The 15256-nt window shown below is 37.5% G+C and overlaps 7 protein-coding genes and 1 non-coding gene across 8 annotated transcripts; 3 read left to right on the top strand and 5 right to left on the bottom strand.

Annotated features, from left to right (window-relative positions):
• Positions 1-470: 470 nt before the first annotated feature.
• LOC136029822 (histone H1-delta-like) lies at positions 471-1201 on the bottom strand. The gene has a single exon (XM_065708280.1). It carries the CDS (start codon positions 1181-1183, stop codon positions 506-508), a length of 678 nt encoding a protein of 225 aa, XP_065564352.1. The 5' UTR covers positions 1184-1201; the 3' UTR covers positions 471-505.
• A 2223-nt stretch (positions 1202-3424) lies between these two features.
• On the bottom strand, positions 3425-3839 carry LOC136030272 (histone H4). The gene has a single exon (XM_065709131.1). It carries the CDS (start codon positions 3781-3783, stop codon positions 3472-3474), a length of 312 nt encoding a protein of 103 aa, XP_065565203.1. The 5' UTR covers positions 3784-3839; the 3' UTR covers positions 3425-3471.
• Positions 3840-4874: 1035 nt separating this feature from the next.
• Positions 4875-5332, bottom strand: LOC136030270 (histone H2B). Its single transcript, XM_065709129.1, has one exon. It carries the CDS (start codon positions 5307-5309, stop codon positions 4938-4940), a length of 372 nt encoding a protein of 123 aa, XP_065565201.1. The 5' UTR covers positions 5310-5332; the 3' UTR covers positions 4875-4937.
• A 158-nt stretch (positions 5333-5490) lies between these two features.
• On the top strand, positions 5491-5942 carry LOC136030269 (histone H2A). Its single transcript, XM_065709128.1, has one exon. The coding sequence runs from the start codon at positions 5522-5524 to the stop codon at positions 5900-5902; it is 381 nt and encodes a 126-aa protein (XP_065565200.1). The 5' UTR covers positions 5491-5521; the 3' UTR covers positions 5903-5942.
• A 1320-nt stretch (positions 5943-7262) lies between these two features.
• LOC136030728 (5S ribosomal RNA) lies at positions 7263-7381 on the top strand. Its single transcript, XR_010618349.1, has one exon. It is a non-coding gene; the product is annotated as a 5S ribosomal RNA (ribosomal RNA).
• Positions 7382-8923: 1542 nt separating this feature from the next.
• LOC136030268 (histone H1-delta-like) lies at positions 8924-9694 on the bottom strand. The gene has a single exon (XM_065709126.1). It carries the CDS (start codon positions 9655-9657, stop codon positions 8980-8982), a length of 678 nt encoding a protein of 225 aa, XP_065565198.1. The 5' UTR covers positions 9658-9694; the 3' UTR covers positions 8924-8979.
• Positions 9695-11826: 2132 nt separating this feature from the next.
• Positions 11827-12288, bottom strand: LOC136030271 (histone H4). The gene has a single exon (XM_065709130.1). It carries the CDS (start codon positions 12254-12256, stop codon positions 11945-11947), a length of 312 nt encoding a protein of 103 aa, XP_065565202.1. The 5' UTR covers positions 12257-12288; the 3' UTR covers positions 11827-11944.
• A 166-nt stretch (positions 12289-12454) lies between these two features.
• LOC136030650 (histone H3) lies at positions 12455-12865 on the top strand. Its single transcript, XM_065709721.1, has one exon. The coding sequence runs from the start codon at positions 12455-12457 to the stop codon at positions 12863-12865; it is 411 nt and encodes a 136-aa protein (XP_065565793.1).
• The last annotated feature ends 2391 nt before the right edge of the window (positions 12866-15256 follow it).

Genomic DNA, 15256 nt, shown 5'->3' with positions numbered 1-15256 from the left:
TGCTCCTTCAAGAGCGCAGCGCAAACGACTGATTTTAATCAAAGACTATCTGTGTTTCTCCTTTTTTGCTTTTGCAAAGATTGCGATTGATGTATTGTATTGTTAAAAGAGAAAATAATACAACCAAAAACAGTCTGAACTTTTTGAAATCAAACCTTTTCTTTAGTGTTGGAATTTGAAAAAAGAAATTAGGCAACAATATTTATAATTGTGGTATTTTCCTGTAAAACAGGATTTAATTATATCCTTTTCCGTTGCATAATTATTTTTATTCCCTTATGTAATTATATTAGTCATCATTGTATCAGCCTAGTCGGGAATGGATCATCTGCTCCAATGATTTGAAGGCGCCGCTCTAATCCTTCGGCTATGGCGATGTATAGGCAAAAGTAGACAGTCAAAATGTGAAATTAATAGGCATTATAACTCTCTGAACAGAGTCTCGAGCATTTGCTTTGATAGCCCTGAAAAGGGCTGTTTGATACTATACGATAATTGCACACATTTACTTTTTAGCTGATTTCTTAGCTACTGACTTTTTAGATGCCACTTTCTTGGCGGCGGGGGCTTTCTTGACTGATGACCCCTTCTTAGGTGTCGACTTCTTTGCTGCTACTGCTTTTTTGGCAACATTGGGTTTCTTGAAAGCCTTTACAGGTTTCTTGCTACCAGCCGTTGGCTTGGTAGCCTTTTTGGCTGAAGTTGACTTTTTAACTGCAGTAGGTTTGGCTGTTTTCTTGACTGAGGTTTTCTTTGCTGTGGGCTTGGCAGGCTTTCCAGCCTTGGGGCTTTCGGCCTTGATAGGCTTTGCAAGCTTGAAAGAACCAGTTACGCCAGTACCTTTGGGATTTATAACAATTCCGTTTGCAAGGCAACGCTTCAAAGCCTGTTTAAGATGCATATTCACAATTTTGGCATCATTGCCAACCTGGAAATTGGCCATTATGTATTTGAGAATGGCCTGACGGCTAGATCCCCCGCGTTCTTTCAGGTCAGCAATGGATTTGGTGATCATTTCCGTGTATTTTGGGTGGTTTGCTGGTGCCTTGGCCTTTTTATCCCCTTTAGGTTTTACAACCTTAGCTGGTTTCGGAGCCTTTGCTTTCTTTTCCTTCTTGGCTGGTGAAGCCATGCTCTGGGATTCTACAGTTGTTGGTGCCACTTCAGCTTCAACTTCAGACATTTCCTATTTTTCTCAACTTTTCTCTTATCACTAGCGCGACCCCGACTAAATATCGAATACATGCTAATTTTTAAAGTTTTACAGTTGTACTTTGGAAACCGCCGTACCCGGGTTAACATTATTCTCTCTGCGCGAGCTAAGGAATTTTGGCCGTGCTTGTGTTTGTTTGGAATAGCTTTATTCAAATTTTTGACTAGGAGGTAAGCTTTGGAGGAATGAAACCTATACTAAAGAATAGACAGGTCATTTTTCTACAAGTAGACATTTTTTTCACCGCTATATCCGTGCTAATTTGCCAGCAAACGGGCAGAGAATACTGGAAATCCGTCAAAACTAGTGTTCAATCTCAATAAACACCTTTTTGCTAGGAATTTATATCCTCATTGTCCACTTTTTATTTTTTATTAGTAAAATCCAGTACAAGAACTTTCAGAAAATGTAACATAGATGCATGTGTGTTTGCAAAATCGTATTCAAATTAATTCCGAAACTCCAACTAAAAACACAGAAGATAAAGCAATAAGAAACGACACCTAAATTTGAGGCTTAAAGTGTCAAACTCATATTTTAATGAAAATAAATTTCATTCTATTCTAATATTATAGTTGAAAAGACAAGAATAACGTTGTAAGGTTTCCGAGATGCGGAGGGTTGGAAGTGGAAGTGAACCCTTTTTATTTATTTTTATCACAGCCTATATAAAAGTTCAATAGTACATAACACTTGAAACGATACGATTTGTAACCTAAGAAATGTCCCTTTCTACAGTATATTCTCGAGTTTGCTTAATATCGAATAATAGAAATCACAAATTAGCCTAATTGTGAAAAAAAAATGACACATTTACAATCATTAGATTTTGTATGAATAAGTAAGTAAAAAATGTCTGCCTTTTAGATTTTGATGTCTAAATATCTACTGATGTTAGTACAGGGAGGATATGAAGTGGACAAGGAGGCTTCTAAAAACAAGCGTATCTGAATTTCTTTTTCTTATGCTTTTTAATCAGAATTCCTTTAGAGCGACAGTTTTCAACAAAAGAAGAGTCAAAGGAATTCGGATGTATTTTTTCATTTCATTTCTCGAAACAAAGGCTTTGATTACTTATAGTCGTGTATTTCAAAAAGCCAAAGGTATTGAAATTTTGAGGCTTTTGTGTTCAATTTGTATTCTAATAAAAATAAATTCTACTTTATTTTAGCATTATATTAAAAAAAAAAAAAAATAATAAAATTAGCATTGTAATGTTTTTGACATGCGGGTGGAGGCAAAGTTGAAGCAAAGCGCTTTTATTTGTTTCGATCATAGGCTAACTGAAAGTTTAATATACATTCCACTCAAAAAGGAATTATTTTAAACCGGAGAAATGTCTCTTTTCTACAGTGTATTTTCAAGTTTTGCTCAAAAAACAAACAATAGAAATCATAAATTAAAAAAAAATAAATTATTAAAAAAAAAAAAACTCAAAAAGTTAAAACACAAATGACAAAAAGTGTTTGCGAAAATTAAAAACGCAAAACGAATTGTTGCTATATGATCACAAATAAAATATAATCACAAATAACTGCTATATAATGACAGATAAAAATCATTTTTATAGGTTTATGGCGTCTTGTATTTCAAAAGATCAAAAGCAGTGTTAGAACAAACTAATATGTTCAATGCTTAAAATTGAAATGCAATATATTTCAACGGTGAATACCAGCTAAAAGTCCATTTGCTGTTATTTTCCCATCTCTAAATTAAAGTCAGTCGAATGCCTTTTGTTATAGTTTGAAACTCATGATTTTGGGCTTCATTCTCAGTCAGTTTACAAGGAAATTCATTTGCTATCTAAAATGTTGCCGGCTTTTCATACTTGTTTATTAACTGCAAATAATTAATGCAATACTTTGGTCCAAATTGTAAGATCCAACGGCAATTTAGTAAGAGTAGGAACATATTCTCCTCCGTTCCTACTATCTTCATTCAAACATAACAGAATAGGATTGTGCAGTTGAATAGCAACAACTATTTCTTTGAATCATTCCATGATAATAATAAACAACTTTATTCAAATATGCAAGGAAAAGCTAAATACAGTAAAATAGTAATGGTAATTTGCTTTCATAATTCGACTCAGATATTGCACCTGAGACCAAAAAAAGAAGAAAAGGTATTTACCGACATTTTAAAATTCACAATATGGAAAAGGCTCATAGAATCTGGCCCAGAAAGTGTTTAAAGATTTGATGGCCTTTAAAAAGGCCGTTGGGTAGGGGGACAGTTCAAAATGCATTTAGAAACCATTAACCACCAAAGCCATACAATGTACGACCTTGACGCTTCAGAGCGTAGACTACATCCATTGCAGTGACAGTCTTTCTCTTGGCATGCTCTGTGTAGGTGACAGCATCGCGAATAACATTTTCTAGAAAAACTTTAAGAACACCTCTGGTTTCCTCGTAAATTAGGCCAGATATACGTTTTACACCACCACGGCGAGCCAGTCTTCTGATTGCTGGCTTTGTGATACCCTGGATATTGTCACGAAGAACTTTGCGATGACGTTTTGCGCCTCCTTTTCCAAGCCCCTTTCCTCCTTTTCCTCTTCCTGTCATATTTAATTTAATCCCGTAGCAAGCAGCTGTAAAGGTTTTAACAAACTAACGAGTTTTCTTGAAAGCCCGTTTATTATATATTGCTAAAGTCTTTCCCCACAAATTGTTACTCTATCGCGCGGCTGGCGCTCCATATAAATTTAGCTACTAGGCATCTGATATTTTGTTCATTCTTTTCAAGAGAGGCAATCTATCAACATGGCTAGGACAAAACAAACTGCGAGAAAATCGACGGGTGGGAAGGCACCTAGAAAGCAGCTTGCGACCAAGGCTGCACGTAAGTCGGCTCCTGCTACTGGTGGGGTAAAAAAAACCACACAGATACAGGCCCGGAACCGTAGCCCTGACAGAGATTCGTCGTTATCAAAAGAGTACCGAACTCTTAATAAGGAAATTGCCCTTCCAGAGACTTGTGCGAGAGATTGCTCAGGATTTTAAAACTGACTTGAGATTTCAGAGTTCGGCTGTGATGGCCCTACAAGAAGCCAGCGAGGCGTATCTAGTTGGACTTTTTGAGGATACCAACTTGTGTGCCATTCACGCCAAGAGGGTGACCATCATGCCAAAAAATATTCAACTTGCTCGTCGTATCCGTGGCGAGAGAGCCTAAGTACCCTAATTTCTACGCAATTGCGTCTTAACCAACGGCCCTTTTAAGGGCCACTAGATGGTTTAAACAAACACGCAAAATAACGTTAAATAGCCTAGTGTTCCGTGACTAAAAAGGTATGTTTCAAGGGCCGTTGATCCAAAACATCTAATGAAAAGGGAACACACAAAATTCCAATTTAGACCAGCCTAATAAATCGAAAAATAGCAAAAAAAATGAATAGCTCCCAATGGGGCCTACAAAAATGTTTTTGATGGAACGTCATGAAAAAGACCGAGGCCCCGTTTTCTACACTCTTTAACTATTCGTCGATGGATATTACTTTCTATACAACAAGCAAATTGAGCGTTGTCTTTGAAACAGGGGACTTTTGTTGTTTTTTTCGTATTAGGGTTTAGTATGGGTTCTTGTTGACCCGAGATTTCGCAAATCAAAGCCAGAAACAATTTGAGAGCAGAGCATTTAAAATAAGGTGGTAGCCCTTAAAAGGGCTGTTTGGGAGGGCCCGGCTAATTGGGCGCTAATAGACAGGGAAAATTCCCTCTTATTTGGAGCTTGTGTATTTTGTTACAGCTTTAGTGCCTTCACTAACGGCATGCTTGGCAAGTTCTCCGGGTAGGAGCAGCCTCACAGCAGTTTGAACCTCTCTGCTAGTGATGGTGGACCTCTTGTTGTAGTGAGCTAGACGAGAGGCTTCCGCAGCAATCCTTTCAAAGATATCGTTGACAAAGCTATTCATGATGCTCATTGCCTTGCTAGAAACACCAGTGTCGGGATGCACTTGCTTAAGAACTTTGTAAATGTAAATGGCGTAGCTTTCCTTCCTCTTTCGTTTCCTTTTCTTATCAGTTTTGCTGATGTTTTTTTGCGCCTTACCAGCTTTCTTTGCCGCTTTTCCTGAAGTTTTTGGAGCCATTGCTGAAAGATTCTTTAACAAAATCCAATAATCAAATGAGAAGCGTTTACAAAACTCGGCCCGTTTATATACCAACTACAGTTCGCGCACAATTCTTTTCTCAGAGGAACTCAGTTCGCTCGCTGGAGTATAAACTGTTTGCGCATTCAAAAACAGGCATCATTTTCAATTTGTTGGTGGATTATCTCAGTGAATTTTGTAATCTAGAAACCATGTCAGGAAGAGGAAAGGGTGGAAAAGTGAAGGGAAAGGCAAAGTCCCGTTCAAATAGGGCAGGTCTCCAATTCCCAGTGGGAAGGATCCACCGTCTTCTGAGAAAGGGCAACTATGCGGAACGAGTTGGTGCAGGCGCACCCGTTTACCTTGCAGCGGTGATGGAATATTTGGCTGCCGAGGTCCTTGAGCTTGCTGGTAATGCTGCACGAGATAACAAAAAAACTCGTATTATTCCTCGTCACCTTCAGCTTGCCATTAGAAATGATGAAGAACTGAACAAGCTTCTGTCGGGGGTCACCATTGCCCAAGGAGGTGTTTTGCCCAATATTCAAGCAGTCCTTCTACCAAAGAAGACTGAAAAACCAGCAAAGGCTTAAAAGAATCTAACTTTAGCTCCAGACCCTACCCCAAATTAACCAACAGCCCTTTTAAGGGCTACAAATTAATTGAATCGCTCTATAGCATGTGACCACCTTGGAAGGACAAAGCTATGAAATTTAGGATACTAAATGTGAAAAGGGAAACTTTCACATTTATTTAGTAACAAAGCATAAGAATTTACTGGAGGTAGGGGGAACATTTTCCTTGAAAATCCTCAAATTATACCCCAACAGAATCTGAATATATATTTGGAGATTGCCCTTTTGTTACAAGCAAAAGAGTTTGCTTTCACATTGATCTCGTTACAAAAGCATAGGAATTTACTGTAGGAAAGGAAGCTCATTTTCACCTAAGAAACCAATAAATTATACACAAAAATCGAGGAGCTGTTTTTTTTTTTTTTTTAAATAACCAAGAGCCAATTCAAAGACCCTCTAATTCGACTAATCTAAACTGGCCTAGGAAGCAATAGGGTAGTCATCAAAGGTAGAAACATTTTGGGGGGCTTGTCGTTTTGTTTCAGAAGGAAAAAAGGTTTTCTTTAAAAAAACACAAAAAAATTTACCAAAAAAGGTAAAATTCTAGTTAAGTGACTTCTTGATATCTTGGAAAGGGGTTAGGTTAGGAAAATGAAACTTTCAGGGATGGGTCTACAGGCTAAGGTATGTCCTGGGAAGATATTTTGAAGTACCTACCTCCACTCCTTCTCCCTTTAGAGGGCCCTGACCTTTGATGACCTTTAAAAATAGGTGTGTTCTTAAAGTGACACCTTGCAAAATAGATCTTCTGCTTGAATGAAGTACAACAAAATTGTTTTCAGCTTCACAACTTTGCTCAATCCCAATTTATAAGGTTTTAAAGATATTCCAATACATTTACTAAATTAAAAAAAAAAACAAAAAAAAAAAACAAACATTGATATGGCTAAGAATTCTGCTGAAATAACAGGAATTGCATTTTCAGAACTAAAGGCAGAGAAAAAGCAACAGGTAACTGAAAATTAAGGTAAAATGTTGTTTTGTCAAAATTTCAATAGGTATAGACCTGTCATGTAGGCAAATTTCAAGGCTCTCTAGAGGGAGATAGAGTGGAGGTGAGTACTTTAAAATATCTTCCCGGGATATGCTTTAGCCTGTAGACCCATCCCCAAAAGTTTCATTTTCCTAACCTAACCCCTTTCCGAGATAGCAAGAAGTCACTTAACTAGAACTTTACCAAAAAAACAATTAATAAACATATTTTGATTCATTCTTAAAATATTTTTATTCTAAAATCCTTGCTTCATGACTGTAAAATTAGGCATTTTGTTTCTTTTCAGTTTGTGAGTCAACAATCATTTTGTTACAAAATTTTTTAGCCAACGGCCATACCACGTTGAAAGTACCCAGTCTCGTCAGATCCTGGAAGTCACACAACGTCGGGCCCGGTCAGTACTTGGATGGGTGACCGCCTGGGAACACCGGGTGCTGTTGGCATCTTTTTTTTCTTTTTTATTTATTATTATGATTTCTTTGTTTCAAAGTAAAATAATAATCTTTAACAAACTTGTTTCCTTATTCTAATAGCACCAAGGTGATTATATTTTATATAAGAGAAAAAAGAGAGATTAAAAAGAGAGATATATTTTATATAAGAATATTGGAAGCTACAGTGGTCAAATATGGCTCTGAAGCATGGGCACTCCGAAAAGCAGATGAAAATTTACTAGATGTTTTCCAGAGAAATTGCCTACGGATTGTTCTGGGTACCCGGCTGACTGACCGTATTTCAAACAGTAGGTTGTACGAAAAGTGTGGTTCAATCCTGCTTTCTGGGGCTATAATGAAAGAAAGGTTGAGATGGCTAGGCCACGTTCTACGGATGAAGGATGACAGAATACCGAAGATTGTCCTTTTTGGCCAACCGTCTGGGGCTACACGGAAAGCAGGTCGTCCTTGTCTGGGTTGGGAGGATGTCATAAATAAAGATTTAAAGGAAATGGGAACTTTCTGGGAGGGTGTAAAGAGGGAGTTTTAAATAGATTAGGTTGGAGGAGGAGCGTGCGTAGCTGTGTTGGCCTCAGGTGGCTTTGTGCTGCAGTGAGTTATTAGTAGTATTAACCAACAATTTATGATAAAAGCTGATTGAACAGTGTATTTATGTTCAAATTGTCTTCATATATTTTCGGGCTCAACTCCATTGTACAGTTCAACTACTTTTGTCCTTCAGTAGCATCTACAGCTAAAATCTGCTTGTTCCTTCAATAGCGCCGCGTAAACAGCTGACTTAAATCAAAGACTTACTTTAAAGTTAGTCTTTGATTTGTCCATGTCCAAATCCTCTTCATATGCTGTCGGGCCCAACTCCATTGTACAGTTCAAGTTGCCTTGGTCTTTCAATAGCTTCTACAGCAAAAGTCTACTTGTTCCTTCAATAGCGCCGCCTGATCAACTGTCTTAAAGACTAACTTTAAAGTTAGTCTTTGATTGGTCTATGTCCAAAGTCCCTTCAAATGTTTTCAGCCTAGATTCCATTGTAGAGTTCAACTATCTTTGTCTTTCAGTAGCATACAATGACACACAATGTACTTGCTCCTTCAAGAGCGCAGCGCAAACGACTGATTTTAATCAAAGACTATCTGTGTTTCTCCTTTTTTGCTTTTGCAAAGATTGCGATTGATGTATTGTATTGTTAAAAGAGAAAATAATACAACCAAAAACAGTCTGAACTTTTTGAAATCAAACGTTTTCTTTAGTGTTGGAATTTGAAAAAAGAAATTAGGCAACAATATTTATAATTGTGGTATTTTCCTGTAAAACATGATTTAATTATATCCTTTTCCGTTGCATAATTATTTTTATTCCCTTATGTAATTATATTAGTCATCATTGTATCAGCCTAGTCGGGAATGGATCATCTGCTCCAATGATTTGAAGGCGCCGCTCTAATCCTTCGGCTATGGCGATGTATAGGCAAAAGTAGACAGTCAAAATGTGAAATTAATAGGCATTATAACTCTCTGAACAGAGTCTCGAGCATTTGCTTTGATAGCCCTGAAAAGGGCTGTTTGATACTATACGATAATTGCACACATTTACTTTTTAGCTGATTTCTTAGCTACTGACTTTTTAGATGCCACTTTCTTGGCGGCGGGGGCTTTCTTGACTGATGACCCCTTCTTAGGTGTCGACTTCTTTGCTGCTACTGCTTTTTTGGCAACAGTGGGTTTCTTTAAAGCCTTTACAGGTTTCTTGCTACCAGCCGTTGGCTTGGTAGCCTTTTTGGCTGAAGTTGACTTTTTAACTGCAGTAGGTTTGGCTGTTTTCTTGACTGAGGTTTTCTTTGCTGTGGGCTTGGCAGGCTTTCCAGCCTTGGGGCTTTCGGCCTTGATAGGCTTTGCAAGCTTGAAAGAACCAGTTACGCCAGTACCTTTGGGATTTATAACAATTCCGTTTGCAAGGCAACGCTTCAAAGCCTGTTTAAGATGCATATTCACAATTTTGGCATCATTGCCAACCTGGAAATTGGCCATTATGTATTTGAGAATGGCCTGACGGCTAGATCCCCCGCGTTCTTTCAGGTCAGCAATGGATTTGGTGATCATTTCCGTGTATTTTGGGTGGTTTGCTGGTGCCTTGGCCTTTTTATCCCCTTTAGGTTTTGCAACCTTAGCTGGTTTCGGAGCCTTTGCTTTCTTTTCCTTCATGGCTGGTGAAGCCATGCTCTGGGATTCTACAGTTGTTGGTGCCACTTCAGCTTCAACTTCAGACATTTCCAATTTTCTCAACTTTTCTCTTATCACTAGCGCGACCCCGACTAAATATCGAATACATGCTTATTTTTAAAGTTTTACAATTGTACTTTGGAAACCGCCGTACCCGGGTTAACATTATTCTCTCTGCGCGAGCTAAGGAATTTTGGCCGTGCTTGTGTTTGTTTGGAATGGCTTTATTCAAATTTTTGACTAGGAGGTAAGCTTTGGAGGAATGAAACCTATACTAAAGAATAGACAGGTCATTTTTCTACAAGTAGACATTTTTTTCACCGCTATATCCGTGCTAATTTGCCAGCAAACGGGCAGAGAATACTGGAAATCCGTCAAAACTAGTGTTCAATCTCAATAAACACCTTTTTGCTAGGAATTTATATCCTCATTGTCCACTTTTTATTTTTTATTAGTAAAATCCAGTACAAGAACTTTCAGAAAATGTAACATAGATGCATGTGTGTTTGCAAAATCGTATTCAAATTAATTCCGAAACTCCAACTAAAAACACAGAAGATAAAGCAATAAGAAACAACACCTAAATTTGAGGCTTAAAGTGTCAAACTCATATTTTAATGAAAATAAATTTCATTCTATTCTAATATTATAGTTGAAAAGACAAGAATAACGTTGTAAGGTTTCCGAGATGCGGAGGGTTGGAAGTGGAAGTGAACCCTTTTTATTTATTTTTATCACAGCCTATATAAAAGTTCAATAGTACATAACACTTGAAACGATACGATTTGTAACCTAAGAAATGTCCCTTTCTACAGTATATTCTCGAGTTTGCTTAATATCGAATAATAGAAATCACAAATTAGCCTAATTGTGAAAAAAAAATGACACATTTACAATCATTAGATTTTGTATGAATAAGTAAGTAAAAAATGTCTGCCTTTTAGATTTTGATGTCTAAATATCTACTGATGTTAGTACAGGGAGGATATGAAGTGGACAAGGAGGCTTCTAAAAACAAGCGTATCTGAATTTCTTTTTCTTATGCTTTTTAATCAGAATTCCTTTAGAGCGACAGTTTTCAACAAAAGAAGAGTCAAAGGAATTCGGATGTATTTTTTCATTTCATTTCTCGAAACAAAGGCTTTGATTACTTATAGTCGTGTATTTCAAAAAGCCAAAGGTATTGAAATTTTGAGGCTTTTGTGTTCAATTTGTATTCTAATAAAAATAAATTCTACTTTATTTTAGCATTATATTAAAAAAAAAAAAAAATAATAAAATTAGCATTGTAATGTTTTTGACATGCGGGTGGAGGCAAAGTTGAAGCAAAGCGCTTTTATTTGTTTCGATCATAGGCTAACTGAAAGTTTAATATACATTCCATTCAAAAAGGAATTATTTTAAACCGGAGAAATGTCTCTTTTCTACAGTGTATTTTCAAGTTTTGCTCAAAAACAAACAATAGAAATCATAAATTAAAAAAAAAAAAAAAAAAAAAAAAAAAAAAAAAAAAAAAAGTTAAAACACAAATGACAAAAAGTGTTTGCGAAAATTAAAAACGCAAAACGAATTGTTGCTATATGATCACAAATAAAATATAATCACAAATAACTGCTATATAATGACAGATAAAAATCATTTTTATAGGTTTATGGCGTCTTGTATTTCAAAAGATCAAAAGCAGTGTTAGAACAAACTAATATGTTCAATGCTTAAAATTGAAATCCAATATATTTCAACGGTGAATACCAGCTAAAAGTCCATTTGCTGTTATTTTCCCATCTCTAAATTACAGTCAGTCGAATGCCTTTTGTTATAGTTTGAAACTCATGATTTTGGGCTTCATTCTCAGTCAGTTTACAAGGAAATTCATTTGCTATTTAAAATGTTGCCGGCTTTTCATACTTGTTTATTAACTGCAAATAATTAATGCAATACTTTTGTCCAAATTGTAAGATCCAACGGCAATTTAGTAAGAGAAGGAACATATTCTCCTCCGTTCCTACTATCTTCATTCAAACATAACAGAATAGGATTGTGCAGTTGAATAGCAACAACTATTTCTTTGAATCATTCCATGATAATAATAAACAACTTTATTCAAATATGCAAGGAAAAGCTAAATACAGTAAAATAGTAATGGTAATTTGCTTTCATAATTCGACTCAGATATTGCACCTGAGACCAAAAAAAGAAGAAAAGGTATTTACCGACATTTTAAAATTCACAATATGGAAAAGGCTCATAGAACCTGGCCCAGAAAGTGTTTAAAGATTTGATGGCCTTTAAAAAGGCCGTTGGGTAGGGGGACAGTTCAAAATGCATTTAGAAACCATTAACCACCAAAGCCATACAATGTAAGACCTTGACGCTTCAGAGCGTAGACTACATCCATTGCAGTGACAGTCTTTCTCTTGGCATGTTCTGTGTAGGTGACAGCATCGCGAATAACATTTTCTAGAAAAACTTTAAGAACACCTCTGGTTTCCTCGTAAATTAGGCCAGATATACGTTTTACACCACCACGGCGAGCCAGTCTTCTGATTGCTGGCTTTGTGATACCCTGGATATTGTCACGAAGAACTTTGCGATGACGTTTTGCGCCTCCTTTTCCAAGCCCCTTTCCTCCTTTTCCTCTTCCTGTCATATTTAATTTAATCCCGTAGCAAGCAGCTGTAAAGGTTTTAACAAACTACCGAGTTTTCTTGAAAGCCCGTTTATTATATATTGCTAAAGTCTTTCCCCACAAATTGTTACTCTATCGCGCGGCTGGCGCTCCATATAAATATAGCTACTAGGCATCTAATACTTTGTTCATTCTTTTCAAGAGAGGCAATCTATCAACATGGCTAGGACAAAACAAACTGCGAGAAAATCGACGGGTGGGAAGGCACCTAGAAAGCAGCTTGCGACCAAGGCTGCACGTAAGTCGGCTCCTGCTACTGGTGGGGTAAAAAAACCACACAGATACAGGCCCGGAACCGTAGCCCTGAGAGAGATTCGTCGTTATCAAAAGAGTACCGAACTCTTAATAAGGAAATTGCCCTTCCAGAGACTTGTGCGAGAGATTGCTCAGGATTTTAAAACTGACTTGAGATTTCAGAGTTCGGCTGTGATGGCCCTACAAGAAGCCAGCGAGGCGTATCTAGTTGGACTTTTTGAGGATACCAACTTGTGTGCCATTCACGCCAAGAGGGTGACCATCATGCCAAAAGATATTCAACTTGCTCGTCGTATCCGTGGCGAGAGAGCCTAAGTACCCTAATTTCTACGCAATTGCGTCTTAACCAACGGCCCTTTTAAGGGCCACTAGATGGTTTAAACAAACACGCAAAATAACGTTAAATAGCCTAGTGTTCCGTGACTAAAAAGGTATGATTCAAGGGCCGTTGATCCAAAACATCTAATGAAAAGGGAACACGCAAAATGCCAATTTAGGCCAGCCTAATAAATCCAAAAATAGCAAAAAAAATGAATAGCTCCCAATGGGGCCTACAAAAATGTTTTTGATGGAACGTCATGAAAAAGACCGAGGCCCCGTTTTCTACACTCTTTAACTATTCGTCGATGGATATTATTTTCTATACAACAAGCAAATTGAGCGTTGTCTTTGAAACAGGGGACTTTTGTTGTTTTTTTCGTAGGAATGTTCTTTTTCGTGGGAAAATATTATTGCTTATTATGGACTTCCTGAGGCTGTTTGAAGCTATCATGGTTTAAGCATGGTTTAAACTTTATACAGATAAGAAAAAAAAATTCAGAAATTAACAGTAAAAAAAAAAAAAAAAATGATTCTAGGCCTTAGAATCCACAGTGCAATGTAGTTAGCGAGAATAAAGTAAAAATATTTTAAAAAATTCATTTTTAAAATATTTTTAAAAATGGAAATCTTGGAAAAACACTTGGAGTGTAGGAATCGAGATGAAGCTTGGTGGATAGAATAAACAAATGTCCTTGATACGTGATTGACAGATTCGTACTGGATTCGCTCTCTTTGGGGGAGTTGGGGGAAGGGTTTCAGTGATTTGGAGAGTTTGGTGCTTCTGGACGTGCTAGGACGATGAAAATTGATAGGCGCGTCAGGGAGCTGCACAATTTGACTTGATAAAGTCGTTTTCCCAGATTCGACCATCTGGAGGGCTAAAGAGAGAGGAAAAATTAGAAAAAAAAATAAGTATTTATAACTTACGAGTGGGTGATCGGATCTTAATGGATTTTGATATTTAGAAGGACATCCTGACTCAGAGCTCTTATTTTAAATCCTGGCCGGCATTAAGCCTCTGATTTCCTTTTGAATCAATCTATTGATTCATAGAATTTTGTTAGAGCTCATACCCTATGATCCCTTGGCTCTTAGCTCTTCTCGCCTCGTCGCAAGTGCCATATGAGCTCTTAGCTCTTGTCACTATAGGCAACGCTATAAATGCCTCTGATCTTATAGAGGGCATACGCTCATTGCTCTTCGTCTTAAATACGTTACAGCGTTCTCCGTCTGCAAGCTTTTATTGCCATTTTTGGGTTAGAAATCAATATCGACAGACTTTTCCAAAGTTACTTAGCACGCTAGCTTAATAAGCACACCGAAATCAACAAATCACTGCAAAAAACATAACACTAAATGTAGTCAGACTGGCGACACGCCGCCAGAATATTTCTCCACATCAGTGTGTCTTTCGTCAGTGGCGCGCCGCGGATGAATAGGCTTGCTGTCGGGGTCCAATCCTTGAGGCCCTTTTCTAAGGGGGTCCTAATGCTTTGCTAAGGGAGTCCTAATTAAACGGAACCCGACAAAGGGACAGAAAGAGGCTGAAGAACCCTTCTCTACTCGTTTTCGATGGAAGAGGTCATTGAACAAACTTTAGGAGGGGAATCAATCGATTGGAAACTGAAACTTCTAAGGCCCTTTTTAAGGGCTGGAAGTGATTTAACGGTAACTAGCCTCTTTCTCCTTTCCTTTTCTGTTACGGACACGGTCCTGACTGGCACCCATATAACCCCAAAGATATTGGATTAAGATTTCGATAAAGTAGTTTATACATAAAAGTTTAATCCGTTATGCCTCCAGGGTCGACATCAATACCAAATCCCCAGTATAATTGCACTTATGTATTTAAATCACCCAGTGTTAACAGACTGATTTTAGTAGATTAATTTAAAAAGCTGTTTCCACAAAACAAGTTTTTCAAAGGAAAATAAAGAACTCCATCAAGCCAAAAATTAGCAGAAATAAAGTCAAGCAATCTTCCAAGGGTAAAACTAAAGGGTTGTATCGACCCCAGAGGCCTTGATACGTGATTGTTGGACTATTTACAAACAAATGGCTATTTCAAAATTTATGTCGTATGAACCTTTGGAAAATACGACATCGAGGGGGGGGGGAGTTTAGCTGCCCTCTGATCACTTTGACTCTTAGAAAGGACACTAGAACTTCAGATTTCAAATAAAGTGACCCCCTCCAAAGTTTACACGACCACCCTTCCCACAGAAAACCTTTTTTGGGCACAGCTTGCAACACTTGCCCTGAGGTTTTTTTGGGGGAAGGTAGTCATCCTCAAACACACATAATTTCCGGACCTTTCAACTATACTGAAAAAAAATGGCTATCTCAAAACTTTGATTCAATGTGTTTGGGGAAGTGATGGTAGGC

This window comes from Artemia franciscana, chromosome 8, assembly GCF_032884065.1.
Source record: "Artemia franciscana chromosome 8, ASM3288406v1, whole genome shotgun sequence".
In the NCBI taxonomy this organism is placed as follows: domain Eukaryota; kingdom Metazoa; phylum Arthropoda; class Branchiopoda; order Anostraca; family Artemiidae; genus Artemia; species Artemia franciscana.
Note: the sequence above shows the minus strand (reverse complement) of the source record. Positions and strands in the feature narration are given on the sequence as shown.